The sequence below is a fragment of the Pezoporus occidentalis genome, unplaced genomic scaffold (genome assembly GCF_034315485.1).
Source record: "Pezoporus occidentalis ecotype Australia unplaced genomic scaffold, CSIRO_AGI_Poc_V1 ctg575, whole genome shotgun sequence".
In the NCBI taxonomy this organism is placed as follows: Eukaryota; Metazoa; Chordata; class Aves; order Psittaciformes; family Psittacidae; genus Pezoporus; species Pezoporus occidentalis.
Window position 1 is genome coordinate 18,554 of NW_026915916.1, and position 25,829 is coordinate 44,382.

General features: G+C 61.3%; 4 protein-coding genes across 5 annotated transcripts; 1 reads left to right on the forward strand and 3 right to left on the reverse strand.

The window, feature by feature from the left end:
• Nucleotides 1-8: 8 nt before the first annotated feature.
• On the reverse strand, nucleotides 9-1,134 carry LOC134174050 (basic proline-rich protein-like). The gene is made up of 4 exons (XM_062638606.1): nucleotides 927-1,134; nucleotides 706-850; nucleotides 136-660; nucleotides 9-24 (listed from the first exon to the last, which is right to left on the reverse strand). The coding sequence occupies exons 1-4, from the start codon at nucleotides 1,132-1,134 to the stop codon at nucleotides 9-11; spliced, it is 894 nt and encodes a 297-aa protein (XP_062494590.1).
• A 3-nt stretch (nucleotides 1,135-1,137) lies between these two features.
• AKT2 (AKT serine/threonine kinase 2) lies at nucleotides 1,138-8,372 on the reverse strand. The gene is made up of 14 exons (XM_062638602.1): nucleotides 8,312-8,372; nucleotides 7,408-7,483; nucleotides 7,173-7,301; nucleotides 6,341-6,452; nucleotides 6,083-6,233; nucleotides 5,857-5,988; nucleotides 5,705-5,770; nucleotides 5,567-5,635; nucleotides 5,297-5,419; nucleotides 4,682-4,810; nucleotides 3,158-3,372; nucleotides 2,591-2,678; nucleotides 1,977-2,079; nucleotides 1,138-1,269 (listed from the first exon to the last, which is right to left on the reverse strand). Exons 2-14 carry the CDS (start codon nucleotides 7,451-7,453, stop codon nucleotides 1,190-1,192), a joined length of 1,443 nt encoding a protein of 480 aa, XP_062494586.1. The 5' UTR covers nucleotides 7,454-7,483; nucleotides 8,312-8,372; the 3' UTR covers nucleotides 1,138-1,189.
• A 2,119-nt stretch (nucleotides 8,373-10,491) lies between these two features.
• Nucleotides 10,492-14,090, reverse strand: CUNH19orf47 (chromosome unknown C19orf47 homolog). 2 transcript variants are annotated; one of them, XM_062638604.1, is made up of 9 exons: nucleotides 14,002-14,090; nucleotides 13,025-13,082; nucleotides 12,847-12,934; nucleotides 12,642-12,756; nucleotides 12,065-12,146; nucleotides 11,700-11,819; nucleotides 11,301-11,444; nucleotides 11,146-11,216; nucleotides 10,492-10,919 (listed from the first exon to the last, which is right to left on the reverse strand). In XM_062638604.1, the coding sequence occupies exons 2-9, from the start codon at nucleotides 13,041-13,043 to the stop codon at nucleotides 10,494-10,496; spliced, it is 1,065 nt and encodes a 354-aa protein (XP_062494588.1). In that variant the 5' UTR covers nucleotides 13,044-13,082; nucleotides 14,002-14,090; the 3' UTR covers nucleotides 10,492-10,493. The 2 variants fall into 2 exon arrangements, with proteins under 2 accessions (XP_062494588.1, XP_062494587.1); XM_062638603.1 differs by having other exon boundaries at nucleotides 11,301-11,450.
• A 1,142-nt stretch (nucleotides 14,091-15,232) lies between these two features.
• PLD3 (phospholipase D family member 3) lies at nucleotides 15,233-20,338 on the forward strand. The gene is made up of 10 exons (XM_062638607.1): nucleotides 15,233-15,259; nucleotides 15,375-15,604; nucleotides 16,454-16,637; nucleotides 16,729-16,849; nucleotides 17,285-17,412; nucleotides 17,502-17,702; nucleotides 17,789-17,928; nucleotides 18,013-18,178; nucleotides 19,916-20,015; nucleotides 20,097-20,338. Exons 1-10 carry the CDS (start codon nucleotides 15,233-15,235, stop codon nucleotides 20,303-20,305), a joined length of 1,506 nt encoding a protein of 501 aa, XP_062494591.1. The 3' UTR covers nucleotides 20,306-20,338.
• The last annotated feature ends 5,491 nt before the right edge of the window (nucleotides 20,339-25,829 follow it).

Here is a 25,829-nt window from a genome sequence, read left to right on the forward strand (position 1 = left end):
TTCCCGGTTTATTGCTCGTACCGCCTGGGGGGGGGGGAGGGGCAGGAAGGGGGGTGGGGGAGGGGGGATCCCCCATTTTGCCCCCCCTCCCCCCCACTTTGAGTCAGTTCACCCCGTGAGGCCGGCCGGGAATACCGGGAATACCGGGAATGGGATCCAGTGACGCCGTCACCGCGGGTAAGGCACCGGCGAAGCCAAATGGTGGGGGGGGGGGGTTCAGGGCAGGGGGGGCGGCGTCCATCCCCACAGCCATGGGGGGATCTGGGTGGGATCCGGTGGAATTCCGGTTGGGATGCGGCTGAGTCCTGGTTGGGATCTGGTGGAATTCCAGTTGGAAACCAGTTGGGATGTGGATGAGTCCTGGTTGGGATCCGGTTGTGATCCAGTTGGGATGCGGCTGAGTCCTGGTTGGGATCCGGCTGGGATGCGGCTGAGTCCTGGTTGGGATCTGGTGGAATTCCAGTTGGAAACCAGTTGGGATGCGGCTGAGTCCTGGTTGGGATCCGGCTGGGATCCAGTTGGGATCCAGTTGTGATGCGGCTGAGTCCTGGTTGGGATCCGGTTGGGATCCAGTTGTGATGCGGCTGAGTCCTGGTTGGGATCTGGTTGAATCCCGGTTGGGATCCAGTTGGGGTGCGGCTGAGTCCCGGTTGGGATCCAGTTGGGATGCAGCTGAGTGCTGGTTGGGATCTGGTTGAATCCCAGTTGGGATCCAGTTGGGATGCGGCTGAGTCCTGGTTGGGATCTGGTTGAATCCCAGTTGGGAGCCAGTTGGGATGCGGCTGAGTGCTGGTTGGGATCTGGTTGAATCCCGGTTGGGATCCAGCTGAGTGCTGGTTGGGATCCAGTTGAATCCCGGCGGGGACCCAGCTGAGTCCCGGTTGGGATCCTGGTGTTTCACTTGGGATCCAGCTGAGTCCTGATTGGGATCCGGTTGGGATCTGGTTGAGGTTCAGTTGGGATCCGCTTGGGATCCAGTTGAGTCTTGATTAGGATCCGGATGGGATCCAGTTGAGTCCCTGCTGGGATCTGGTTGGGATCCTCTTGGGATCCCGTTGAGTTCCGCTTGGGATCCGCTTGGGATCCAATTGGCTTCAAGGCAGAGCCAGCAGCGTGGGGCTGGATGGAGCCCATTGGGGGGGGGTCCTGCCCTCTAGGTCCCGTTCCCCCCCCCCCGGCTCCGGCTCCGTCATTCCCGGATGCTGGCGGAGTAGGAAAACTGCGGGAAGTGCGTCCGGTGCTCACCCTCCGGGGAGCCCAGGGCATCGTCTGCGGGGAACAGCGAGGGGGTGAGGGGGGGGCACCCCCAGACCCCCCCAATGGGAGATCCCAGCACCCCCAAACCCCCCCATGGGGGTCCCAGCACCCCAATCCCCTACAGTGGTGCCCAATGGGGGCTCCCAGCTCCCCCAGATGGGGGTCCCTGCACCCCATAACTCCCCCCAATGGTGCCCAATGGGAGGACCCAGCACCCCCAAACCCCCCATATGGAAGCTCCCAGCACCCCTAAAGCCCCCCAATGGTGCCCACGGCACCCCCCAAACACCCCCATGGCGGTCCCAGCACCCCAGTCCCCCACACTAGTGCCCAATGGGGGCTCCCAGCCCCTCATCAATGCCCCCATGGGGTTCCCTGCACCCCATAACTCCCCCCAGTGGTGCCCAATGGGAGGACCCAGCACCCCCAAACCCCCCATATGGAACCTCCCAGCACCCCTAAACCCCCCCAATGGTGCCCAATGGAAGCTCCCAGCCCCCCCATGGTGCCCAATGGGAGGTCCCAGCCCCCCCATGGTGCCCAATGGAAGCTCCCAGCCGCCCCATGGTGCCCAATGGAAGCTCCCAGCCCCCCCATGGTGCCCAATGGAAGCTCCCAGCCGCCCCATGGTGCCCAATGGGAGGTCCCAGCCCCCCATGGTGCCCAATGGGAGGTCCCAGCCCCTGTGTGGGTCCCCCCCCACCCCGGGCCCCGCTCACAGCGGTCGGGGGGGGTGATGGTGATGGACTGCGCCGTGAACTCGTCATCGAAGTAGCGGGTGTCGACCTCGGACGTCACCTGCGGCTTGAAGGGGGGCACCAGCTGCGGGGGGGGGGGCACCCATGAGTGCGGGGGGGCCCCCTTGGGTGCTGGGGGGCGATTGGGTCTCTTTGGGTGCTATGGGGCCCCCCTGGTTGCTATGGGGGGTTCGGGTCCTTCTGGGTGCTATGGGGGTTTTGGGGTCCCTTTGGGTTTTATGAAGGGGTTTGGGTCCTTCTGGGTGCTATGGGGGTTTTGGGGTCCCTTTGGGTTTTATGAAGGGGTTTGGGTCCCTCTGGGTGCTATGGGGGGGGGGGTTGGATCCCTCTGGGTGCTATGGGGGTGTTTGGGTCCCTTTAGGAGCTGTGGAGGGGTTTGGGTCCCCATGGGTGCTATGGGGGGGTTTTGGTCCCTCTGGGTGCTATGGGGGTGTTTGGGTCCCTTTAGGAGCTGTGGAGGGGTTTGGGTCCCCGTGGATGCTATGGGGGGGTTTTGGTCCCTCTGGGTGCTATGGGGGGGGGTCAGGGTGCCTGTGGGTGCTGGGGGGGGTCAGGGTGCCCCCGGGGGCCTTCACCTTCCTCTGCACCACGTCCTGCCAGTTGATGGGCGCGAAGAAGCGGTGCTCCATCACCTCCTGCGCGTCCCTGGGCCCCCCCCCGAGCCTGCCCGGGGAACAGGACCGGGATCAGGATGGGGACCGGGATCAGGACCAGGATCAGGATCGGGATTGGGATCGGGATCAGGACCAGCATCAGAACTGGGATCAGGACTGGGATTGGAACCAGGAGCAGGATCAGGACTGGGACCAGGATTGGGATCAGGATCAGGACAAGGACTGGAATCAGGATCAAGCCCAGGACCAGGATGAGGACTGGGATCAGGACCAGGTTCAAGCCCAGGACCAGATCCAAGAATGGGATCAAGACCAGGACCAGGCTCAGAACCGGGATCAGGATCAGGACCAGGATTAGGACCATGATCAGGATCAGGATCAGATCCAAGACTGTGATCAGGATCAAGACCAGGAGTGGGATCAGGACCAGGATCAGGACCAGGACCAGGACTGGGATCAGGATCAGGACCAGGACCAGGACCGGGCTCAGGACCAGGCTCAGGATCAGTCACCTCCCCCCCACCTCACCTCTGCTTGGGGTCCTTCTTGAGCAGCCCGGCCAGCAGGGCCCTGGCGTCGGGCGCGAGGCTGCGGGGGAAGCGGATCTCCTCGAGCAGGATGAGCTCGAAGAGGCGCTCGTGGTCCTGGTTGTAGAAGGGGAGGCGGCCGCAGAGCATCTCGTACATCACCACCCCCAGCCCCCACCAGTCCACGGCGCGCCCGTAGTCGTTGTCCTCCAGCACCTGCGGGGGGGCAGGATGAGGCCCCGGGGTGTTATCGCGATGGATACGGGCAGGGATGCGCTCGCTATGGGGGTGTTGCTATGGATACAGGCTATGGGGTTGTTATCCCTATGGATATGGGCAGGGATACCCGCCCTGTGGGATGGATGGAGGCAGGGATGCGCTCGCTATGGGGGTGTTGCTATGGATACGGGCTATGGGGTTGTTATCCCTATGGATACGGGCTATGGGGTTGTTATCCCTATGGATACGGGCAGGGATGCGCTCGCTATGAGGGTGTTGCTATGGATACGGGCTATGGGGTTGTTATCCCTATGGATATGGGCAGGGATACCCTCCCTGTGGGATGGATGGAGGCAGGGATGTGCTCGCTGTGGGGGTGTTGCTATGGATACGGGCTATGGGGTTGTTATCCCTATGGATATGGGCAGGGATACCCGCCCTGTGGGATGGATGGAGGCAGGGATACCCTCCCTATGGGGGTGTTATCACTATGGATACGGGCAGGGATGCGCTCGCTATGGAGGTGTTGCTACGGATACGGGATATGGGGTTGTTATCATGATGGATACGGGCAGGGATGCGCTCGCTATGGGGGTGTTGCTATAGATACGGGCTGTGGGGTTGTTATCCCTATGGATATGGGCAGGGATGCGCTCGCTATGAGGGTGTTGCTATGGATACGGGCTATGGGGTTGTTATCCCTATGGATACGGGCAGGGATGCGCTCGCTATGAGGGTGTTGCTATGGATACGGGCTATGGGGTTGTTATCCCTATGGATATGGGCAGGGATACCCTCCCTGTGGGATGGATGGAGGCAGGGATGTGCTCGCTGTGGGGGTGTTGCTATGGATACGGGCTATGGGGTTGTTATCCCTATGGATACGGGCAGGGATACTCTTCCTATGGTATGGATGGAGGCAGGGATGTGCTCGCTATGGGGGTGTTGCTATGGATACGGGTTATGGGGTTGTTATCCCTATGGATACGGGCAGGGACACCCTCCCTATGGGATGGATGGAGGCAGGGATACCCTCCCTATGGGGGTGTTATCACTATGGATACGGGCAGGGATGCGCTCGCTATGGAGGTGTTGCTACGGATACGGGATATGGGGTTGTTATCCCTATGGATATGGGCAGGGATGTGCTCTTTATGGGGGTGTTGCTATGGATACGGGCTGTGGGGTTGTTATCCCTATAGATACAGGCAGGGATACCCTCCCTATGGGGGTGTTATCACTATGGATACAGGCAGAGAAGTGCTTGCTATGGGGGTGTTATCCCTATGGATACGGGCACGGATACCTCCGGCGCCAGGTACTCCGGGGTGCCACAAAAGGTCTTCATGGTGGCGCCGTCGCTGATGCCCTCCTTGCAGAGGCCGAAGTCAGTGATCTTGATGTGCCCGTCCTTGTCCAGCATCAGGTTTTCCAGCTGGAAAAGAAGGAATAGGGATGGAGCGGGAAGGATGCAGCCCCCACCGCACAAAGCTCAGGGAGGGAAGCAGAACCAGGATCAGGACTGGGACCAGGATCAGGATCTGGATTGGGGCTCAGATAGGGACCGGTATCAGGACTGGGACCAGGATCAGGATCAGGATTGGGACTGAGAGAGGGACCGGGATCAGGATCGGTACCGGGATCAGGGTCAGGACTGGTACTGGGATCAGGACTGGAACCAGGGTAAGGAACAGACCCAGTACCAGGACTGGGATCAGGATCAGGACCAGAATCAGGATTGGGACCAGGAACAGGATCGGGACAGGGACCGGAATTAGGATCAGGATCAAGACCAGGACCAGGATTGCGATCGGGATCAGACCCAGTACCAGGATCAGGATCAGATCCAGGACTGGGATCAGGATTGGGATCGGGACCAGGCGCAGGAGGGCCAAGGCAAGGGCTGAAGTGGCAGCGGTACCTTGATATCCCGGTACACCACATCCCGGGAATGGAGGTATTCCAAGGCCGAGACGATCTCAGCGCCGTAGAAGCGGGCCCGATCCTCGGTGAAGACGCGTTCCCTCGAGAGGTGGAAAAAGAGCTGGGAATGGGCAGGGAAAACGGGAGAATCGGGATCAAGGAAGGCTTTAAAACGCTCCCCAATCCCTGTGGATGATGGGGAACGCTCCTGAAGGGAGACTTCAGGGATAAAGCGGGATACACTGGGATAAAGGGGGTCAGCTCCCACCTCGCCACCGTTGGCGTATTCCATGACAAAGCAGAGGCGGTCGTTGGTCTGGAAAGCGTATTTCAGCGCCTGGAAAAGGGGGATTTTAGGGAAGCTCCATAGGGATGGAGGGGCTGGGGTGGGGGGGGCGGTGCTCACGGTGAGGAAGGGGTGCCGGGTGTTCTGCAGCACCCTGCTCTCGGTCACGGTGTGAGCCACTTCATCCTGGGAAGGGAGGTGCAGTCAGTGCCGGGACGCGCAGGGAACGCCGGGGTGATCCCGGTGCGGATCCACGCGGATCCCGGCCCCACCTTGGCGATGATGACCTCCTTCCGCAGGATCTTCATGGCGTAGTAGCGCCCGGTGGCCTTTTCCCGCACCAGGATGACCTTTCCAAAGGTCCCTTTTCCCAGGAGCTTCAGGTAATCGAAGTCGTTCATGGTCTGGGAACGGGAAAAGCCCAGAATTCACGGATCCGGGATGGGAAGAGCCTGTAACAAAGCTTTATCCCGTGGACCGCTCCCCATTCCCACTCACGGCCTTGGCGCGGGATTTGCCCATGGCCACCTCCATCTCCTCGGCGCCGGGGCCGTCCATGGATCCGCACTTGTATCCCATGGGATCCACCTCCGGCTCCTGCTGCTTGAGGCTGTTGGCCACTGTCTGGATCGCGCGCATCCACTCCTCGCTAGGGGATGGGAAGAGGGATGAGATGAGGGAGCCTGGGGGGGGGTGTTGGTTGCCCGCCCCTCTCCGCCCCCCCATCATTCCCATGGGAATGCGGCATTCCCGCACCGCTCCTCCGGGGTATCCACGTGGAACGTCCTCTCGATGACCGTTGTCCATTGCAAGCAGCGGATGACGAAGGTGTTGGGGCGCGGGCGCTCCGTCTTCATCAGCTGGCACTCTGCGTTCCAAGCAGGATGCTTTGGGAGCAAGGATCCGCATCCCAGATCCCAGCACCAGGGAGCAGGGCAGGAGGCCCCCATCCAGGGGGCTGCACGGTCCCTGCCCTCCCTTCTCCTTGTGCGTCCCATGGACCAGAGACCAACGTCCCCATAGAGCTGCCCTCGGGACCCCAAAGATGCTCCCAAGATGCTCAGTAGGGTCCCAACACCTCATGGACCACCAACACTGCATCCCCCATAGCCCAGCATCCCCCCTATAGGTACCAAGGATGCTCCCAACACCTCATGGACCACCAAGGCCACATCCCCCATAGCCCAGCGTGTCCCCTATGGGTACCAAGGATGCTCCAATGACCTCATGGACCACCAAGGCCGCAACCCCCACAGCCCAACGTGTCCCCTATGGGTACCAAGGATGCTCCAATGACCTCATGGACCACCAAGGCCACATCCCCCATAGCCCAACGTGTCCCCTATGGGTACCAAGGATGCTCCCAAAACCTCATGGACCACCAAGACCACATCCCCCATAGCCCAACATCCCCCCTATGGGTACCAAGGATGCTCCAATGACCTCATGGACCACCAAGGCCACATCCCCCACAGCCCAACGTGTCCCCTATGGGTACCAAGGATGCTCCCAACACCTCATGGACCACCGAGGCCGCAACCCCCACAGCCCAACGTGTTCCCCCCCAGCCCCGCTGCCCCCCCTTTACCGGCCACAGAGAAGTTGTTGAGGGGGGGCAGCGCCTGCTCCGGGCTCTCCGGCCGCTCCTTGTATCCAATGAAGGAGCCGTCGCTCTTGAGCAGGAAGTAGCGGGGCCGCCACGTTTTGATGTATTCCCCTGGGAATTTGGGATGCGGGGATTTAGGATGGGGGAGGTTGGGATGTGGGAAGCTGGGATGGGAAGCACAGACACACACACACCCCCCCACTGGTGCTGGTCTCACCTCGCTTGTGCAGCCACCCCTCCTTCACCACCAGCACCTCGGTCATGGCGGCGCCGGGGCTAAGGCTGGCCAGGACCTGCGGATGGGAATGGGAATGGGATGGGAATGGGATGGAAATGGGATGGGAATGAGATGAGAATGGGAATGGGATGGGAGTGGGATGGGAATGGGATGGGAATGGGATGGAAATGGGATGGAATGGGATGGGAATGGAATGGGATAAAAGGGATTCAGCCATTCCCATCCCTTGGGATATGGATCCCCCCCTGAGGGACCCCAACACCCCCCAGCCATGGGGGGAAGAAAGCACGCCCCAAACCCCTTCAGTGTGGCTCCATGGGGCCCCCAGCGCCTGCATGGGCCCTATAGAACACCCCCAGATCTTCCTGGGGCCCTATAGAGCCAGCCCAGCACCTGCATGGACCCTATAGAACCACCCCATTGCCTGCATGGCCCTATAGAACTCCTCCAGACCTGCCTGGGCCCTACAGAACCCCCCCATACCTGCCTAGGGCCCTACAGAACCCCCCCATACCTGCCTAGGGCCCTACAGAACCCCCCCATACCTGCCTAGGGCCCTATAGACCCCCCCCCCATTGCCTGCATGCGACCTATAGAACCCCCCCATACCTGCCTAGGGCCCTACAGAACCCCCCCATACCTGCCTGGGGCCCTATAGAGCCCCCATAGCCCCCCCATCGCAGCGCGTGGTTCGCTCCCCGCCGCATCCCCGACCCCGCGGCGGGCGAGTCCATTGAGAGGCCATGGGGGGGGGGGAAGGGGTCAGAGCGCGGCCCCCCCCCCCCCCCCCGCGGAGGGGCGCGGGTGGTGCAGTCCCCATGGTGACCGCTGGGGGCGGGCGAGTCCATGGCGCTGGCGGGGGGGGGGGGAGTCGGGTACTCACCTGTCATGGACGCCGCGGGCCCCGCCGGCTCCCGCCGCTCATCCCGGTGCAACGGCGCGTCGGGAGGCGGAAGCGGAAGAAGCGGAAACGGAAGCGGGCGGTGGCGGCGGGACACGGAACCGGAGGGGGGGACCGGACACGGAGATGGAACGACCCCGCTCGCCTCCAAGCTGCCGCGCTGCGCATGTGCCGATGGAAAGAACGCATGCGCGCGAGGAGCAGCCCCGCCCCTCGGCGCGCAGGCGCAGTGCTCATGAAAACACCTTTGAAGCATCGGATTTGCATCTAATTTGCATAAACAGAACCATTTCCACGCTTTATTGCCAAAAAAGGTCAAAAATGGGGGGGAAAAACCCCCACAGCACTCGGGTCACACACCCCCACCCCCCAAAAAGTTAAGGGAAACGCCCTCAAATTGGGCCAAAATTGGGCAAAAGCAAGAAACTGGGAATTTGGGTGGGAAACTACGGAAACTGGGGAATTTTGGTATGAAAAACGAACGAATCGGTGAATTTCTGCATTAAAACCGAGGGAATTGATGAACTTCACATTAAAAACAACAGAATTGGTGATTTTTTCTAGTAATAATTAGGAAATTGTGAGATTTTGTCCTAAAATGGTGATTTTTTTCAGAAAAATGAAGGAATTGGTGAATTTTCATGTTAAAAATGAAGAAACTCATGAATTTTCGTATTAATAGTGAAATTGGTGAATTTTTGTATTAAAAGTGAAGGAATTGGTGAATTTTCATGTTAAAAATGAAGGAATAGGTAAATTTCCATGTTAAAACTGAAATTGGTGAATTTTTGTATTAAAAATGAAATAATCAGGAATTTTTGTATTAAAAATAAAAGAATTGAGTTTTTTTTTGTTAAAAACAAGGGAATTGGTAAATTTGCCCACTGAAAATGAAGGAATTTAGGACTTTCATATTAAAACAAACAAATTGGTGAATTTTTATCAAAAAAATGATGGAATTGGTGAATTTTTGCATTAAACCCCAGGAACTAGTGAATTTTCCCATTAGAAATGAAGGAATGGGTGTTTTTTTGGTATGAATACAAAGAAATCCCATTTTTCCCTAGGAAACCCTGGGAATTGGTGGATTTCTCATCCCAAACTTCCCAGCTTCGTTTTTGGGGAGAAAAAAGGCATTTTTGGGGGGGGTTGCAGCAGAACCAAAGAAACCAGGGAACCTTGGGGAAACAGAACTGGGGGAAAATAAATAAATGGAGGAAAAGCGCCCGGATTTGGGGGGGAAAAGGAGGAATTCCAGGGAAAGGCCCCGTCCGGTGGAGCCGGCGGGAATTAAGGCAGTTTTTTTGGGGGGTTTTGCTGGTTTTTGAGCCCCCCCCTCCCCCCCCAAGTGGTTTTTTTTTAAGGTTTTGGGGTGTTTTTCGGGAACGCCGCTCCAGACTCCATCCCAATGGATTCCATCCCCCCGGATCCATGCATCCAGGGAGAAAGCAAGCGGCAAGGGAAGGGAAAACCAAGGCAAGGCCAGGCTGGGCACTGAGGTCTCCGGGCGAGAATTCCTCAAAACGGGAAAAGAACTGGAATACCGGGGGGAACCCCAGGGTTGAGCGGAAGGGAGAGGATGGGGAGCGATGATTTGGCTGGATTTGCCCGGGATTTGGGCAGGGAATCCCTTGGGAAGGGTTTTCCTCCTCCTCTTCCCTACGGTTTTCCTATGGGATTAGTGTTTCCCAGTGGGATCAAGCCTTCCACTATGGGGTTAAACCTTTCCCTATGGGGTTAAGCCTTTCCCTATGGGATCAAGCCGTTCCCTATGGGATCAACCCCTTCCCTATGGGATCAACCCTTTCCCTGTGGGATTAAGCCTTTCCCTATGGGATCAAACCTTTCCCTATGGAGTTAAGCCTTTTCCTATGGGATTAAGCCTTTCCCTATGGGATCAAGCCTTTCCCTATAGGATAAAGCCTTTCTCTATGGGATCAAGCCTTTCCCTGTGGGATCAACCCTTTCCCTGTGGGATTAAGCCTTTCCCTATGGAGTTAAGCCTTTCCCTATGGGGTTAAGCCTTTCCCTATGGGGTTAAGCCTTTCCCTATGGGATCAAGCCTTTCCCTGCGGAAAACCCCTCCTCCATCGGGCTCAACCCTTTCCCCATGGTGGGGGGGGGGGCGATCCCATGGGATGGCGCTGCCCGGATCCCACGGATCTCAATCCGATTTCTTTCCCAAGCGCTGGAAGACGCTGACGGAGCCGGCGCTGTCCATCCTGGCCTCGCTGGAGCTGCTCACCTTCCCGCAGCCCCAAGTCCTCCGGATCATCACCCGGCATTCCCGCTTGGATTTCTCCCTGCCGCCGCCGCTGCTGCTGCTCACGCCGTCCTCGCCCTCTCGCCCTTCTCCCGCTGGCGCGATCCCGGCAGCATTCCGCAGGCTGGGAACGGGCTTCGCCTCCGAGCTGCTGGCTTTGGCCTTCACCGGCATTCCCGGCTCCGTGATTTCCTTCCGGGAAGCGCTGGGTTTCTTCAGGACCCCGGCGTAGGGAAGCACGGAGCTGTCATCGTCGTCATCGTCGTCGTCGTTATCCATGGATTTATCCCGCAGGGAATCTCCCAGGCGGCTGAAGACGCCGGTGGGCTGAGGGCAAAGGGATGCAGCGCCCGTCAGCGCCCGCATCCCAGCTCCATCGCCATTCCCGACGGGATGCGGGATGGAATGAGCCATGCGGGAATGGGGCCGGCTCCCAGGAATTCCCACTCTCTCCTGGGTTGCTGGAGGGGGTTTGGGATCTTCCACATCCCGCGGGAAGAGGGGGAAACACCTCCCAGATTCCCTTCGAATTCCAAGCAGGAATTCCCCTCACCTTCCCTCCGGCAGCCGCGTCCCCCCTCGCCTCGGCTCCCAAGCGGTCGAAGACGGACGTCCTGGGCAGCCCTGTGGGATGGAACGGAACAAGGCGGGATTGGGGATGGATGGGGATGAACTGGGAATACTGGGATGGGAATTCCCTGCCGGTACCTTTGGCTGCTTGCTGCTGCGCCAGGATCTTCCTTGTCCTCGGCGTGGTGCCCTTGGGCATGGTGATGATGTACTTCCCTTCCATCTCGGCCGTCACCCGGCGCCGCTTCACCGGGATCGATGGAATTCCGGCGGCGGCATTCCCTAAACCTGCTGGGATGGAGGGAAAACAAGGAGTTTAATGGGAAATGGGATGGGAAAAGCACTTCCCAAGTGATGGAGGAGGAGTTTAATGGGAAATGGGAAGGGAAAAGCACTTCCCAAGTGATGGAGGAGGAGTTTAATGGGAAATGGGAAGGGAAAAGCACTTCCTAAGTGATGGAGGAGGAGTTTAATTGGAAATGGGATGGGAAAAGCCCATCCCGGCGCCATTCCCGGCGGGATCAGCCCCTTCCCTACCTGCCTTCGCTGCCGCTGGCTGGTTGGGAACGGTGACGGAGATCTTGGAGCCGTGGGGCTGAAGTGGGGCAGCGGGAAGCGGATCCCGGCTCAGGCTGTTGGCAATCATCCGGCTGGCGGCTAAGGGGGGGGGGGATAGGGAGCATTCCCATGGGATGACAGGATCCAATCCCTTGGGATGGGACAAATCCCAGCAGGAATCCCTGCGGAGAAGGGCCTGGGGGGGTGGCTGAGGAGGGAAGAGTGGAAGTGCCCCTGCCCCTTGCTTGGACCTGGGTGGGCTTTGAGGTCCACCCCATCCCATTCCATGCTTCCATGGGCAGTATCCCTGCGGAATGCCACCCAAGGAGGAGACCCTGGCTCACCACTGTTGGCGTTGCGGCGCAGCTCCGCTTGGACCGGGGGCGAGCTGGGAAGGAGCAATTCCGTGGCTGCTTTGCACATCTCCTGAGGGAAGAAAGTCATGGAAAACCAAAGGAAACTCATGGAAAACCAAAGGAAAACCATGGAAAACCACAGGAAAATCATGGGAAACCAAAGGAAAACCATGGAAAACCCAAGGAAACCCACAGAAAACCAAAACAAACTCATGGAAAAACAAAAGAAACTATGAAATACCAAAGGAAAACCACAGAAAATCCAAGGAAACCCATGGAAAACCAAAGGAAATTCATGGAAAACCAAAGGAAATCTATGGAAAAATGAACGAAAACCATAGAAAACCCATGGAAAACCAAAAGAAACTCATGGAAAACAAAAGTAAATTTATGGAAAACCAAAGGAAACTCATGGCAAAACAAAGGCAATCCATGCAAAAATGAAGGAAACCCATGGAAAACCCAAGGAAACTCATGGAAAACCAAAGCAAATCCATGGAAAACGCAAGGAAACCCACGGCAACTCCCAGCTTCCCATGGGAAGAGCCCATTCCCATGCCCGTACCTGCCTGTAGACCACCTTGGCGTGCTTGAGGATGGCGATGACGTCGCCGACCACGGTGATGCCCAGCTCGTTCATCAGCTCCTTGGTGAGATCCAGGAGCATGTTCTTCCGGATCCTGCCCTCGGGAATACCGCAGGGGTGTCCCCATGGATCCTGGCTCCATCCCTATGGATCCCTCTGTGGGGATGCAGGGAAGGGGGGGTACCTGTTATCCACAAACATGACGGCGTAGCTGACGGCGGGGCCCGGCGGGATCCCGGCTTCCTTGAAGAACTGGATCCACTCGGATGTGGCTGCAGTGGGACAAGGGGGATCCCATGGGATGGGGGTCAATGGGAATGGCGGGGGGGATGGGGGGGGAGGTGGGGCGGGGGGGGGCTCACCCATCGTCATGGACACCATGGTGGGGCCGCGGCGTCAGGCGGCAGCGCCGGGAGCGGCCTGGAGGGGCACAGGAGAGCAGCCCCATAGAGACCCCCACATCCCATAGAGACCCCCCCTGCCCCACAGAGATCCCTCCTGCCCCATAGAGACCCATCCTGCCCCATAGAGACCCCCCTGCCCCACAGAGACCCCCCCTGCCCCAGAGACCCCTCCTGCCCCATAGAGACCCCTCCTGCCCCATAGAGACCCCCCCTGCCCCATAGAGACCCCTCCCGCCCATAGACCCCCCTCCCGCCCCACAGAGACCCCCCCTGCCCCAGAGACCCCCCTGCCCCAAAGAGACCCCTCCTACCCCATAGAGACCTCTCTGCCCTATAGAGACCCCTTCAGCCCCACAGAGGCCCCTCTGCCGCATAGACACCCCCCTGTCCCATAGAGATCCCTCCTGCCCCATAGACACCCCCGTGTCCCACAGAGACCCCTCCAGCCCCAGAGAGACCCCACTGCCCCATAGAGACCTCTCTGCCCTATAGAGACCCCTCCAGCCCCACAGAGGCCCCTCTGCCCCATAGACACCCCCAAGTCCCATAGAGATCACTCCGGCCCCATAGAGACCCCCTGGCCCCATAGACTCCTCCTGCCCCATAGGCCCCCCTTATCCCCTTCTCCCGCCCATAGACCCCCCTCCCGCCCCACAGAGACCCCTTATCCCCTCCTCCTGCCCCATAAACCCCCATTCTCTCCTTCTCCCGCCCCATAGACCCCCCTCCTGCCCCATAGGGCCCTCTTAACCTCTCTTCCTGCCCCATACACCCCCCTACTGCCTCATAGGGCCCTCTTAACCACTCTTCCTGCCCCATACACCCCCCTCCTGCCCCACAGACCACACTTATCCCCTCCTCCCACCCCATAGGCTCCCGTCATCCGCCCCATAGCCCCCCATAGCCCCCCACTGCCCCCCATTGCCGCCCCTCACCTCTCCGCTCCCGCCGCGCCCCATCCCGCCGCCGCGCCGGGCCCCACCGGAAGCCCCTGTCACGGAGCGCCGGAAGTGACGTCATCGGCGCTCGCCCTCCTGGTTGGTCGCAGGTAGGGGGACGCTCTAGGCCGCGGCGGCGCGGGAGAGACAACGGGCGGGACGACCATAGAGAGGGAGGGGGCGAGGGCGCCCCCAAGCGGGCGCAGCTGGGGGCCGCCGCCGGGGCCTCCGGTACCGGGGTGAAGGGGCCCGAGCCCGGTCCTGGCCCTAAAAGGGTCCCTAAACCCCAAATTGCCCTAAAATGGACCAAAATTGGGTTTTTTTACCTCAAACCTGCCTCTAAGCCCGACCCTGACCTAAACACAGCCCTAAAGAGAAACCGGCCCTGAAATGGGGCGAAATGGGGTTCAGTGGGGCTGAATGGGGCTAAATGGGGTTAAATGGGGATAAATGGGCCTAAATGGGGCTAAATGTGGTTCAATGGGGCTGAATGGGGCTAAATGGGTCTGAATGGGGCTAAATGGGGTTCAGTGGTGCTGAGTGGGGCTAAATGGGGCTGAATGGGGCTAAATGTGATTCAATGGGGCTGAATGGGGCTAAATGGGGCTAAATGTGATTCAGTGGGGCTGAATGGGGCTAAATGGGTCTGAATGGGGCTAAATGGGGTTCAGTGGGGCTGAGTGGGGCTAAATGGGTCTGAATGGGGCTAAATGGGGCTAAATGTGATTCAGTGGGGCTGAATGGGGCTAAATGGGTCTGAATGGGGCTAAATGGGGATAAATGGGTCTGAATGGGGCTAAATGGGGTTAAATGGGTCTAAATGGGGCTAAATGGGGTTAAATGGGGATAAATGGGGTTAAATGGGCCTAAATGGTGCTGAATGGGGATAAATGGGGATACATGGGGCTGAATGTGGCTAAATGGGGATAAATGGGGTTCAATGGGGCTGAATGGGGCTAAGTGGGTCTGAATGGGGCTAAATGGGGTTCAGTGGGGCTGAGTGGGGCTAAATGGGTCTGAATGGGGCTAAATGGGGTTAAATGGGTCTGAATGAGGCTAAACGGGGCTCAATGGAGCTAAATGGGGCTAAATGGGCCCGACCCCTTTTCCCAACCCCTTTTCCCAACCTCTTTTCCCAGCCCCTTTTCCCGATCCCTGGAACCCTCCGGGCGCCTTGGGAAGGATCCGGATCCGGTTGTTCCTGTTCCAGCCCGGCGCCGGGATCGGGATGCGGCCCCACAGCGCCTACAAGCAGGTACAGGCCCGGTGGGGGGTCCCCCATCCCCACCCTGCTTACACTTGGGGGGGGGGGCACCTTTCCATATGGATCCCACTGGGATTTGGGATCCATTCCCTGCCTCCCACCCCAGCTGCAGCCGCTGCCCCAGGCTGACTGCAGGGCCCTTGGAGTCAATGGAATTCCTCACTTCTGGAATGCCGACCCCCCCCTGCCCGCCCAGCGCTGCCGCTGGGGGGGGGTCTCCGCTTTGCTCCTCGCCCTCCTCCTCCTCCTCCTCCTCTTCCTCCTCCTCCTCCGGCTCGGACCCGAGCGGAGCCATGGGGCCGGCGGCGATGCCAGAGCCTGCGGAGCCTCGTGCCAGTGAGAGGGGATGGGGGGGGCAGAACCCATTGGTGCCATCCCATTGGTGCCATCGCATTGGCCCCATCCCATTCCCCCATCCCACTGCCCCCATCCCATTGCCCCCATCGCATTGTCCCCAGCCCACTGGAACCATCCCATTCCCCCATCCCACTGCCCCCATCCCACTGTCCCCATCCCATTAGAACCATCCCATTGCCCCCATCCCATTGCCCCCATCCCATTGCCCCCATCCCCTTGCCCCCATTGCATTGTCCCCATCCCATTGGCCCCATCCCATTCCCCCATCCCACTGCCCCCATCCCATTGCCCCCATCGCATTGCCCCCAACCCATTGGCCCCATCCCATTCCCCCATCCCACTGCCCCCATCCCATTGCCCCCATCGCATTGTCCCCAACCCATTGGAACCATCCCATTGTCCCCATCTCATTGGCCATCCCACTGCCCACATCCCATTGCCCCCATTGCATTGCCCCCAACCCATTGGAACCATCCCATTCCCCAATCCCACTGCCCCCATCCCATTGCCCCCATCGCATTGTCCCCAACCCATTGGAACCATCCCATTCCCCCATCCCACTGCCCCCATCCCACTGTCCCCATCCCATTAGAACCATCCCATTGCCCCCATCCCATTGCCCCTATCCCATTGCCCCCATCCCATTGTCCCCATCCCATTGCCACATCCCTGCCCCATCCCATTGTCCCCATCCCATTGTCCCCATCCCATTGCTCCCATCCCATTGCCACCATCCTATTGCCCCCATCCCATTGTCCCCCTCCCATTGCCACCATCCCATTGCCCCCATCCCATTGCCACATCCCGCTGCCCCCCTCCCATCCCTAGGATCGTCCTTGTGGAGACCATCCCAGAGGGAATGAGCTTTGGTGCCGGCTCCCCGCCGAACCCCTCCACCTTTTCCACCTGGATGCAGCTCCTGGGCTCGGTCCGGCACAGCCTGGACATCGCCTCCTTCTACTGGACCATGACCAACGCCGACACCGGCACCGCCGAGCCCTCGGCCGCCCAGGTCCCATTCCCGCTTTTCCCCTCCATTCCCAAGGGGTTTTCCCCCTTTTCCTGCCCTTTTCCATGCCCAACCCCCCCTTTTGCCGGTGCAGGGTGAGCAGATCCTGCAGGAGCTGCTCCGGTTACCGGAGCGCGGCGTCGCCGTCCGCGTCGCCGTCAGCCGCCCATCGGCGAAGGCACCACTCAATGACCTCCTGGCGCTGGAGCAGAGCGGTGAGGGATGGAAACACCCCAAAACTGAGTTGTTCTGCCCCAAAACCAGGGGTTCTGCACCAAAACTGAGTTGTTGTGCCCCAAAACTGAGTTATTCTGCCTCAAAACCAAGGGGTCTGCCCCAAAATCAAGGGTTTCTGACCTAAAACCGTTGTTTCTGCCCCAAAATCATGCTTTCTGCCCCCAAAACAAGGGGTTCTGCCCCAAAACCATGGTTTCTGCCCCCGAATCATGGGTTTCTGCCCTAAAACCATGGGTTCTGCCCCAAAACCAAGGGGTTCTGCCCCCAAACCATGCTTTCTGCCCCAAACCCATGGTTTCTGCACCAAAACCATGGTTTCTGTCCCCAAACCATGCTTTCTGCCCCAAAACCATGGTTTCTGCCCCCAAACCCATGGGTTCTGCCCCGAACCCCTGGGTCCTGCCCCCCCGCAGGCGCCGCGGTGCGCACCGTGGACCTGCCGCACCTGACGGGGGGGGTGCTGCACACCAAGTTCTGGCTGGTCGACGGCGCCCACCTCTACGTGGGCAGCGCCAACATGGACTGGAGGTCCCTGACCCAGGTGAGCGGCGCCGGCCGGTGCCAAACCCGCGCCGAGCATCACCGGTGCTGTGCCAAAAGGCTGAAGCCGACCCCGTGCCGGTGCCGCAGGTGAAGGAGCTCGGCGCTGCTGTCTACAACTGCCCCTGCTTGGCCCAAGACTTAGGCAAGATCTTCGAGGCCTATTGGGCTCTCGGCGTTGCCGGCGCCACCATCCCGGTGCCGTGGCCGGCGAATTACTCCACCGCCTTCAACGCGGAGACGCCGCTGGAGCTGCGCCTCAACGGCACCGCCGCCGCCGTCTACTTCTCGGTACCTCCCAACCCCTTCTTGTCGCCGTGCCCGGTGCCGCGGTGAGCGCCGGCAGCACCGGCGCTGAGCCCATGGCCGTGCCGCAGAGCTCCCCGCCGCCGCTTTGTGCCGCCGGGCGCACCGCGGACCTCAGCGCCCTGCTCAGCGTCATCGATGCCGCCGAGGCCTTCGTGGACGTCGCGGTGATGAGTTTCCTGCCCACCACCGAGTTCTCCCACCCACAGAGGTCCGGGTGCGGCTGCGGTGGTGCCGGGGGCACAGGGCCAGTGCCAGTGCCGGTGCCCAAGCCGTGTCCCCTGTCCCCCCATAGGTTCTGGCCAGCGATCGATAACGGGCTGCGGCGAGCCGTGGTGGAGCGGCGCGTCAGGGTGCGGTTGCTGGTGGGCTGCTGGCGGCACAGCCAGGCCACCATGTTCCCCTTCCTCAAGTCGCTGGCGGCCATCGCCGACAACAGGACCCGTTACAGCATGGCCGTGGTGGGTATTGTGGTGTGGCCGTGGTGGTGTGGTCATGGTGTGTATCGTGGTGTGGCTATGGTGGGTATTGTGGTGTGGTCGTGGTGGGTATTGTGGTGTGGTCGTGGTGGTGCGGTCATGGTGTTTATCGTGGTGTGGCTATGGTGGGTATTGTGGTGTGGTCGTGGTGGGTATCATGGTATGGCTGTGGTGGTGTGGTGGTGGTGGGTATCACGGTGCGGTCATGGTGGGTATTGTGGTGTGGCTATGGTGGGTATTGCGGTGTGGTCGTGGTGGGTATTGTGGTGTGGCCATGGTGGTGTGGTCATGGTGGGTATCGTGGTGTGGCTATGGTGGGTATCATGGTGTGGTGGTGGTGGGTATCGTGGTGTGGTCGTGGTGGGTATTGTGGTGTGGCCGTGGTGGTGTGGTCATGGTGTGTATCGTGGTGTGGCTATGGTGGGTATCGTGGTGTGGTCGTGGTGGGTATTGTGGTGTGGTGGTGGTGGGTATTGTGGTGTGGCCATGGTGGTGTATTGTGGTGTGGCTATGGTGGGTATTGTGGTGTGGCCGTGGTGGTGCGGTCATGGTGTGTATCGTGGTGTGGCTATGGTGGGTATTGTGGTGTGGCCGTGGTGGGTATCATGGTGTGGCTGTGGTGGTGGTGGGTATCGTGGTGTGGTGGTGGTGGGTATCACGGTGTGGTCGTGGTGGGTATCATGGTACGGCTGTGGTGGTGTGGTGGTGGTGGCTATCATGGTGTGGTCGTGGTGGGTATCATGGTATGGCTGTGGTGGTGTGGTGGTGGTGGGTATCGTGGTGTGGTGGTGGTGGGTATCATGGTGTGGTCGTGGTGGGTATCATGGTGTGGTTGTGGTGGGTGTCATGGTGTGGCTATGGTGGGTATCACGGTGTGGTCGTGGTGGGTATCATGGTATGGCTGTGGGGGTGTGGTGGTGGTGGGTATCGTGGTGTGGTGGTGGTGGGTATCGTGGTGTGGTATGGTGGTCATGGTGTGTATCGTGGTGTGGCTATGGTGGTGGTGTGGGTGGTGGTGGGTATGGCCATGGTGGTGTGGTCATGGTGGGTATCGTGGTGTGGCTATGGTGGGTATCATGGTGTGGTTGTGGTGGGTATCATGGTATCAGTGGTGGGTATCGTGGTGTGGTGGTGGTGGATATCACGGTGTGGTCGTGGTGGGTATCATGGTGTGGTTGTGGGTATCACAGTGTGGTCGTGGTGGGTATCATGGTATGGCTGTGGTGGTGTGGTGGTGGTGGGTATCGTGGTGTGGTGGTGGTGGGTATCATGGTATGGCTGTGGTGGTGTGGTGGTGGTGGGTATCATGGTGTGGTTGTGGGTATCACGGTGTGGTCGTGGTGGGTATCATGGTATGGCTGTGATGGTGTGGTTGTGGTGGGTATCATGGTGTGGTGGTGGTGGGTATCACGGTGTGGTTGTGGTGGGTATCATGGTGTGGTGGTGGTGGGTATCACGGTGTGGTTGTGGTGGGTATCATGGTGTGGTGGTGGTGGGTATCATGGTATGGCTGTGGTGGTGTGGTGGTGGTGGGTATCGTGGTGTGGTGGTGGTGGGTATCACGGTGTGGTCGTGGTGGGTATCATGGTATGGCTGTGGTGGTGTGGTGGTGGTGGGTATCATGGTGTGGTTGGGGGTATCACGGTGTGGCTATGGGGCGTGCCACGGTGCAGCCATGGGGCCGGTGCTGGTGCCTGACCGTGGGCTCCCTCCCCTCAGCGCCTCTTCATGGTGCCTTCGAGCGCGGCGCAGGCGCTGATCCCCTACGCCCGGGTCAACCACAACAAGTACATGGTGACGGAGGCGGCCGCGTACATCGGTGAGCGCGGCACCGCCGGGGCTCTGGGGGATGGTTTTGGGGGGTCCCCCCCCACCTTTCTCACCCCAAACCTCACTGCAGGGACCTCCAATTGGTCCGGTGATTACTTCACCCAGACGGCAGGCTCGGCGCTGGTGATCAACCAAACGGTGAGTGCCGCCGGTACCGGTACCGGCACCGGCACCATCCGGGAGCAGCTGCAGGCGGTGTTTGAGCGGGACTGGAGCTCCCAGTACAGCGCTGACATCGGGGATGCCGAGCGCTGGCAGAGCCACTGCGGCTCCCGGTAGGCCCCGGGGAACCGCGGGCACCGGCAGCACCGAATCCAGGCTTGTTTGGGCTGAAAATTGCACCAAAACTCCTGATTTTCGCTGCTCTTTTGCCTTGTGGATGGGGGGGGGGGGGGGGGGAGGCTCTTTGGGGCAGCACCGGGGGGGGAGCTGAGAGACCCTGATGGGGGATGCTGGAACCTGGAACCGAGTCCAGCCACCCAAACCCAGCTCCAGGCACCAAAACCCAGCTCCAGGCACCAAAACCCAGCTCCAGTCACCAAAACCCATTCCCAAGCACCAAAACCCATCCCCAGGCACCAAAACCCATTCCCAAGCACCAAAACCCAGCTCCAGGCACCAAAACCCAGCTCCAGGGACCCAAACCCCCCCCCATCCCATTGAACCCCATCCCCACTTCCCCACACAAACCACCACATCCCCCCCCTCCTCCCCCCCCCCCCCCCCCCCCCCCGACACTGTCAGGGCCGATTTTGGGGTTAAACCTTTATTGCAGCCAAGCCAAGAGCAAGAAGCTGGGGGGGGGGGGTGGGGGTGTGTGTGCCCCCCCCCCCCCCCCGTGTTAATGGCATCATCCAAAAGCTTCAAACAGCCCCAAAAGAGCCGGGTTTGTGGGGGGGGGGGGGTGTTAAGGATGCTAAGGGGGGGTCCCGACCAGCCCCCCCCCCCCCCGGTCCATGGGGCGGGGGTTCATGGGGGGGGTTCCTCAGCGCCCCCCACAGAGCGCGGGGCTCAGCTTGGGGGTCCCCGCATGGAGCTGGGGGGGCCCGGGGGGGCAGAGCTCGACCTCGGGGATGTGGAGCCTCCGCACCCCCCCCTTATGCTGGGGGCTTGGGGGGGGGGTCGGGGGGGAGAAACCCACCTTGGGGACCCAGCGCCGGGCTTTGCCCTCCCCATTGGGGCGGCCCGGGGGGGGGATGCTCTTCCCCCACCCCTCCGGCCTCATCCTCCCGGTGCCGGTCCCGAACCGGGGCATTTTGAGCCCCCCCCAGCGCCCCGGTTCCGCCTCCAGCCCCGGCGGGGCCAGCTCCAAGCCCGGCACCTTCAATCCCCCCCCCGCATCCTCCGCTCCCTCGAAGCAGCGGGGTCCCGGTGCCAGCAGCGCCCGCAGCGCCCCGGGGGACCCCGGCACCGCTTTGGGGTCCCCCCCGCTGCGCAGATCGGGGCTGGAGCCCCCGAACCGCCGCAGCTTCACCCCCGCCTCCGGTCCCGGTGGCAGCCTCGGGAGCGACGGAGACCGGCGCCGGCCCGGGGGGGGCACCGGGACCGCGGCACCGAGCGGAGCCAGCGACAGCTTCGGGACCCTCAGCCCCGGCCCGGCTCCGACCGGGGCCCCTGCTCCGAGCTTGCCCAGAGCCAGCCCGACCCGGGGCAGAGCGAACCGGGAGAGCCTGGGTTTAACGGCCCCGGTGCCCCCCGGTGCGTCCGGTTTGAGCTTGCGGAGCCCTTCGGTGCCCATGGGCAGCGCCAGCGCCACCTCCACCCGCGGCACCGCGATCCCGAGCGACGGCACCGCCTCCAGGAGCCCCAAACGGGCCGGCGTTACCGGTAAGGGCGGCTCCGGGGCTCTCGGTTCCGCTTTGGGCAGCAGCTCCACGGCGGGGATGGGCACGGACGGGAGGCGGAGGCCGCCGAGCGCGTCCCCGTCGCCGGCTTTGCCCTGGGGCTCCGGTACCGGTAGCACCGGCACCGCCACCTCCACGGCGGGGAAGCGGGCGCCGCCGGGGAGCTCCGCTTTAACCGGTGGCTCCACCATGGCCCCCCCGCCCGCTGCTTCCTTCACCGTTAAGCGGGGCCGCGCTGGCACCGGAGCGGGGGGGGCCGCGGGGACCGCTTCGGCCTCGCTGCGGCTCTTCCCCAGCTTGGGAAGTTTGGGAAGCGCCAGCTCCAGGGACGGGGCCGACGGAGGCTGCTTGGGAACGGGCGGGATGGGAACGGGCTGCGGGGGGACAGGGCAGCGGGGATCCTGCTCCCAGTGTCCATAGGGAACAGGGAGCATCCCGCTTCCCGCTCCCGTGTCCATAGGGACCACAGAGCATCCCGCATCCCCTTCCCAATGTCCATAGGGACCACAGAGCATCCCGCATCCCGCTCCCGTGTCCGTAGGGAACAGGGAGCATCCCGCACCCCACTCCTGACTCCATAGGGACCACAGAGCATCCCGCATCCCCTTCCGTCTCCATAGGGACCCCCCAGCATCCCGTATCACTCTCCCGTGTCCATAGGGACCCCCCAGGATCCCGCACCCCGCTCCTGACTCCATAGGGTCCCCTGAGCATCCTGCATCCCATTCCCATGTCCATAGGGACCACAGAGCATCCCGCATCACTCTCCCGTGTCCATAGGGACCACAGAGCATCCTGCATCCTGCTACCAATGTCTACAGGGACCACAGAGCATCCCGCATCCCTCTCCCGTGTCCACAGGGAACACGGAGCATCCCGCATCCCTCTCCCATGTCCATAGGGACCACAGAGCATCCTGCATCCCCCTTCCGCACCCATAGGACCCCCCTCAGCATCCCGCCCCATGGGAGTCCCCCACCGCCCCTCTCCCATCGGGCCCCCCCACCCCTCCCGTTCCCATCGGTCCCTACCGGGGCTGTCCCGGTGCCGGTGCCCGGTGCCCGGCGGCGGACGCAGAGCGAGACCCGGCAGCCGGCGGCGCCCTCGAGCAGCCGCGCCACGACCTCGGGGGGGGCCCCCTCGAACAGGATCCTGGCGCCCACCAAGCGGTCACCTGCGGTGGAGGGACCCCCCCATCGCATCCAGTTGGGATTCAGGACCCCCCCATCACATCCAGGTGGGATTCAGGAACCCCCCATCGCATCCAGACGGGATCCGGGTCCCCCCCATCGCATCCAGGTGGGATTCAGCGTCCCCCCCATCGCATCCAGGTGGGTTTCCGGGTCCCCCCCATCGCATCCAGGTGGGATTCAGGACCCCCCCATCACATCCAGGTGGGATTCAGGAACCCCCCATCGCATCCAGACGGGATTCGGGTCCCCCCCATCGCATCCAGACGGGATTCAGGACCCCCCCATCACATCCAGACGGGATCCGGGTCCCCCCCATCGCATCCAGGTGGGATTCGGGACCCCCCCATCGCATCCAGACGGGATTCAGGACCCCCCCATCACATCCAGACGGGATTCGGGACCCCCCCATCGCATCCAGGTGGGATTCAGGACCCCCCCATCGCATCCAGAAGGGATTCGGGACCCCCCCATCGCATCCAGACGGGATTCAGGACCCCCCCATCGCATCCAGGTGGGATTCGGGACCCCCCCATCGCATCCAGGTGGGATTCGGGACCCCCCCATCGCATCCAGGTGGGATTCGGGACCCCCCATCGCATCCAGGTGGGATTCGGGACCCCCCCATCGCACCCAGGTGGGATTCGGGACCCCCCCATCGCATCCAGGTGGGATTCAGGACCCCCCCCATCGCATCCAGGTGGGATCGCATCATTCGAGGCGGGATTCAGGACCCCCCCATCGCATCCAGGTGGGATTCGGGACCCCCCCATCGCACCCAGGCGGGATTGGGGACCCCCCCCCCGCTGCTCACCCGCCCGCACCCGCAGCGCCCGCGGGGCCTTGGCGATGTAGAGCCCGCGCCGGTCCCGCGCCACCGCCAGCCTCGAACCCGCGGCCTCGGGGGCCTCGAGCTCCAGCAGCTCCTATGGGGCAAAGGGGGGGTGGGGTGGGACCAGAACCTGCCCCTCCCCCTCCCCCATCCCAAACATCACCGCCCCCCCCCCTCCCCCCCCTCACCTCCATTGGGTGGCACTGGGGGGGTCCCGGGGGGGGGCACAGACAAAAAGACCCCCCCATTGCACCCTTAACCCCCGGTGCTTCCGGCTTCTGGAACCCCCCATTTGCACCCTTAACCCCGTTGCACCCCTAAAGACCCCCCCATTGCACCCCTAATCCCCCCATTGCACCCTTAACCCCCCCATTGCACCCTTAACCCCCCCGTTGCACCCCTAACCCCCCCATTGCACCCCTAACCCCCCCGTTGCACCCCAATACACTTCCATTGCACCCCAATAACCCCCATTGTACCTCAATACCCCCCCATTGCAGCCCTAAACCCCCGTTGCACCCCAATAGCCCCCATTGCACCCTAATAATCCCCATTGAAGCCCAATAACCCCCCATCGCCCCCAATGCACCCCCATTGCACCCCTAACCCCCCATTGCAGCCCAATAACCCCCCATCGCCCCCAATGCACCCCCATTGCACCCCTAACCCCCCACTGCAGCCCAATAACCCCCATTTCACCCCAACGTCCCCATTGCACCCCTACAACCCCATTGCCCCCCTAAACCCCCAATACACCCCAAACTCCCCCATTGCACCCCTAACCCCTCCCATTGCACCCCTACCCCCTCCCATTCCCCCCAAGACCCCCCCATTGCCATTGTGTACCCCCCATCCTCCTGTATCCCATTGGGGGGGGCACCCCTTTTCCCCCTCCCCCACCCCCCAGCACCCCAAAACCTCCCCTCCGAGCCCCCCCCCCCCCCACCTCCGGCTCCTTCCCTCTCCCGTGTCCCACTGGGAAGTGCCCCTGGTCCCTGTGTGTCCCCCCCTCCCCCCCCGGGATCCCCCCTCCCCCCCCCCACCCCCGCCCCCCCCCAGACAAGGGGGGTCCTTGTCCCCATCCCATGGGAATGCCGGGAATTCGGGCACTCAGCACAAAGCTCCCCCCGTGGGAGGCCGGCACCGAGGAGATGGGGGGGGGCACCAGGGAACCTCCCCCCCCATAGCACCCACAGGATCCCCATAACACTCTTGGGACCCTCATAGCACCCATAAAATACCCCCTTTGAACCCCTAAAGCACCCATAGGACCCTCATAACACACTTGGGACCCCCATAGCACCCATAGGATCCCCATAACACACAAATAGCACCCATAAAATACCCCCATAGCACCCATAGGATCCCCATAACACACTTGGGACCCCCATAGCACCCATAGGACCCCCATAACACACTTGGGACCCCCATAGCACCCATAGATCCCCCATAGCACCCATAGGACCCTCATAACACACTTGGGACCCCCATAGCACCCATAGGATCCCCCCCCAGGGACACCCATAGCACGCCCGTAGCACCCATAGAACTACCCCCTTTGAGCCCCTAAAGCACTCATAGGACCCTCAGAACACACTTGGGACCCCCATAGCACCCATAGGATCCCCATAACACTCTTGGGACCCCCATAGCACCCATAGAACACCCCCTTTGAGCCCCTAAAGCACCCATAGGACTCTCATAACACACTTGGGACCCCCATAGCACCCATAGGATCCCCATAACACACTTGGGACCCCCATAGCACCCATAGGATCCCCATAACACTCTTGGGACCCCCATAGCACCCCCATAGCACCCATAGAACACCCCCTTTGAGCCCCTAAAGCACCCATAGGACTCTCATAACACACTTGGGATCCCCATAGCACCCATACGAGCCCGCCCAGGGACAACCCTAGCACCCATAGGACCAA

Excerpts from the sequence above, each read along its gene's own strand:
- AKT2 (XM_062638602.1), bottom strand. The coding sequence starts at position 7,453 with ATGACCGAGGTGCTGGTGGTGAAGGAGGGGTGGCTGCACAAGCGAG. Across the intron at positions 6,234-6,340 it reads GTGGATACCCCGGAGGAGCG|CGAGGAGTGGATGCGCGCGA; the intron begins GTGCGGGAATGC and ends CCCATCCCCTAG. Across the intron at positions 5,989-6,082 it reads GCAAATCCCGCGCCAAGGCC|ACCATGAACGACTTCGATTA; the intron begins GTGAGTGGGAAT and ends TCCCGTTCCCAG.
- PLD3 (XM_062638607.1), top strand. The coding sequence starts at position 15,233 with ATGCGGCCCCACAGCGCCTACAAGCAG. Across the intron at positions 16,850-17,284 it reads CCTGGCGCTGGAGCAGAGCG|GCGCCGCGGTGCGCACCGTG; the intron begins GTGAGGGATGGA and ends GCCCCCCCGCAG. Across the intron at positions 20,016-20,096 it reads GGAGGCGGCCGCGTACATCG|GGACCTCCAATTGGTCCGGT; the intron begins GTGAGCGCGGCA and ends ACCTCACTGCAG.
- CUNH19orf47 (XM_062638603.1), bottom strand. Across the intron at positions 12,147-12,641 it reads CCAAGGTGGTCTACAGGCAG|GAGATGTGCAAAGCAGCCAC; the intron begins GTACGGGCATGG and ends TTCTTCCCTCAG. Across the intron at positions 10,920-11,145 it reads ACGCGGCTGCCGGAGGGAAG|CCCACCGGCGTCTTCAGCCG; the intron begins GTGAGGGGAATT and ends CTTTGCCCTCAG.
- LOC134174050 (XM_062638606.1), bottom strand. The coding sequence starts at position 1,134 with ATGGGCTCCATCCAGCCCCACGCTGCTGGCTCTGCCTTGAAGCCAATT. Across the intron at positions 851-926 it reads ACCAGATCCCAACCGGATCC|AACTGGATCCCAACCAGCAC; the intron begins CAATCAGGACTC and ends CCGCCGGGATTC. Across the intron at positions 661-705 it reads GCATCCCAACTGGATCCCAA|TGGATCCCAACCGGGACTCA; the intron begins CTGGGATTCAAC and ends CTGCATCCCAAC.